The 1,168-nt window shown below is 39.9% G+C and overlaps 1 protein-coding gene across 1 annotated transcript; it reads left to right on the top strand.

The window, feature by feature from the left end:
* Positions 1–29: 29 nt before the first annotated feature.
* On the top strand, positions 30–349 carry LOC113343591 (elongation factor 1-alpha-like; the record flags this gene model as incomplete). Its single annotated transcript, XM_026587729.1, has 1 exon — positions 30–349. A coding segment is annotated over exon 1 (320 nt), but the record flags the coding sequence as incomplete, so codon positions are not given.
* Positions 350–1,168: the final 819 nt, after the last annotated feature.

Raw genomic sequence — 1,168 nt, 5'->3', positions numbered from 1 at the left:
GGTTGACCACTGAAGTTAAGTCTGTGGAGATGCACCACGAAGCCCTTCAAGAAGCTCTTCCAGGAGACAATGTTGGGTTCAATGTCAAGAATGTCGCAGTGAAGGATCTCAAGCGTGGTTTCGTCGCCTCGAACTCCAAGGATGACCCTGCAAGGGAAGCTTCCAACTTCACCTCCCAGGTCATCATCATGAACCATCCTGGTCAGATCGGTAACGGTTATGCCCCAGTTCTTGACTGTCACACATCTCGCATTTCTGTGAAGTTTGCTGAGATCCTCACCAAGATTGATAGACGATCCGGAAAGGAGCTTGAGAAGGAGCCCAAGTTCTCTACGTTTTCAGTTGCAGCGTATCTAAGTTGCAAATCAGAATACTCACACAAAAATAATATATCTTGATATATTAACTGTAAGAGAAAGTAAAGGAACACTAACTGCAGAGAGGATTAAAAATTTAAAAAGATGATTGAGATATCATTTATTACTGCTGCTTCAGAGAATAAAAGAAATATAATTGAAAAAGAATCTTGGGGTTTCTTGATTTTCTATGTGTTTCTAAAGGAGACGAAATCTGTAGCGAGATAGAAAGAAAGAGAGAGATGGTGTATGAATGAGAGATTATGAAAATATGTTGTGTTTATATAGACTTAGACTTGGGGATATTCAGGAGTGGTGAACGTACAGTAGCCCTCGCTTCTTGACCTGATTCACCTGGTGCCCTAAACTTAACCTGACCCAATCTCTATTAACGTTCCAATAAGACTTCCTCCCTCAATATCTGTTTTCCCAGGTGTTGCTCTTCCGGCAATTGTAACATCACCATCGTATATACACGTCACCCTTTGTGGAATGGGATAGTGGTGGGTCAACTTACATCGATAGGATTTCCTCAGGTGTATTTTCTGGTTCACCCTTCTTTGCCTGCAATAAGCATTTGAGAATGTTCAGTTCAGAATGAAATATTAAATGGGAATAACAGCAAAACAGTATATAACTTCATTAATAATCCTGCACAAACCATAGATAAATCAAGCAAGGAAGTTGAAGAAACCACCCACCTTAAGAATAAATCCAGGAGTGTCAATATTAGTGAGATTGGGACCATGTGCATACTCAGTTCTCATGACAATTAGCTTAGAAGAAACTGTGGTTTTAGTCTTGTTAAAAAA

The sequence above is a fragment of the Papaver somniferum genome, unplaced genomic scaffold (genome assembly GCF_003573695.1).
Source record: "Papaver somniferum cultivar HN1 unplaced genomic scaffold, ASM357369v1 unplaced-scaffold_6223, whole genome shotgun sequence".
In the NCBI taxonomy this organism is placed as follows: Eukaryota; Viridiplantae; Streptophyta; class Magnoliopsida; order Ranunculales; family Papaveraceae; genus Papaver; species Papaver somniferum.
Note: the sequence above shows the minus strand (reverse complement) of the source record. Positions and strands in the feature narration are given on the sequence as shown.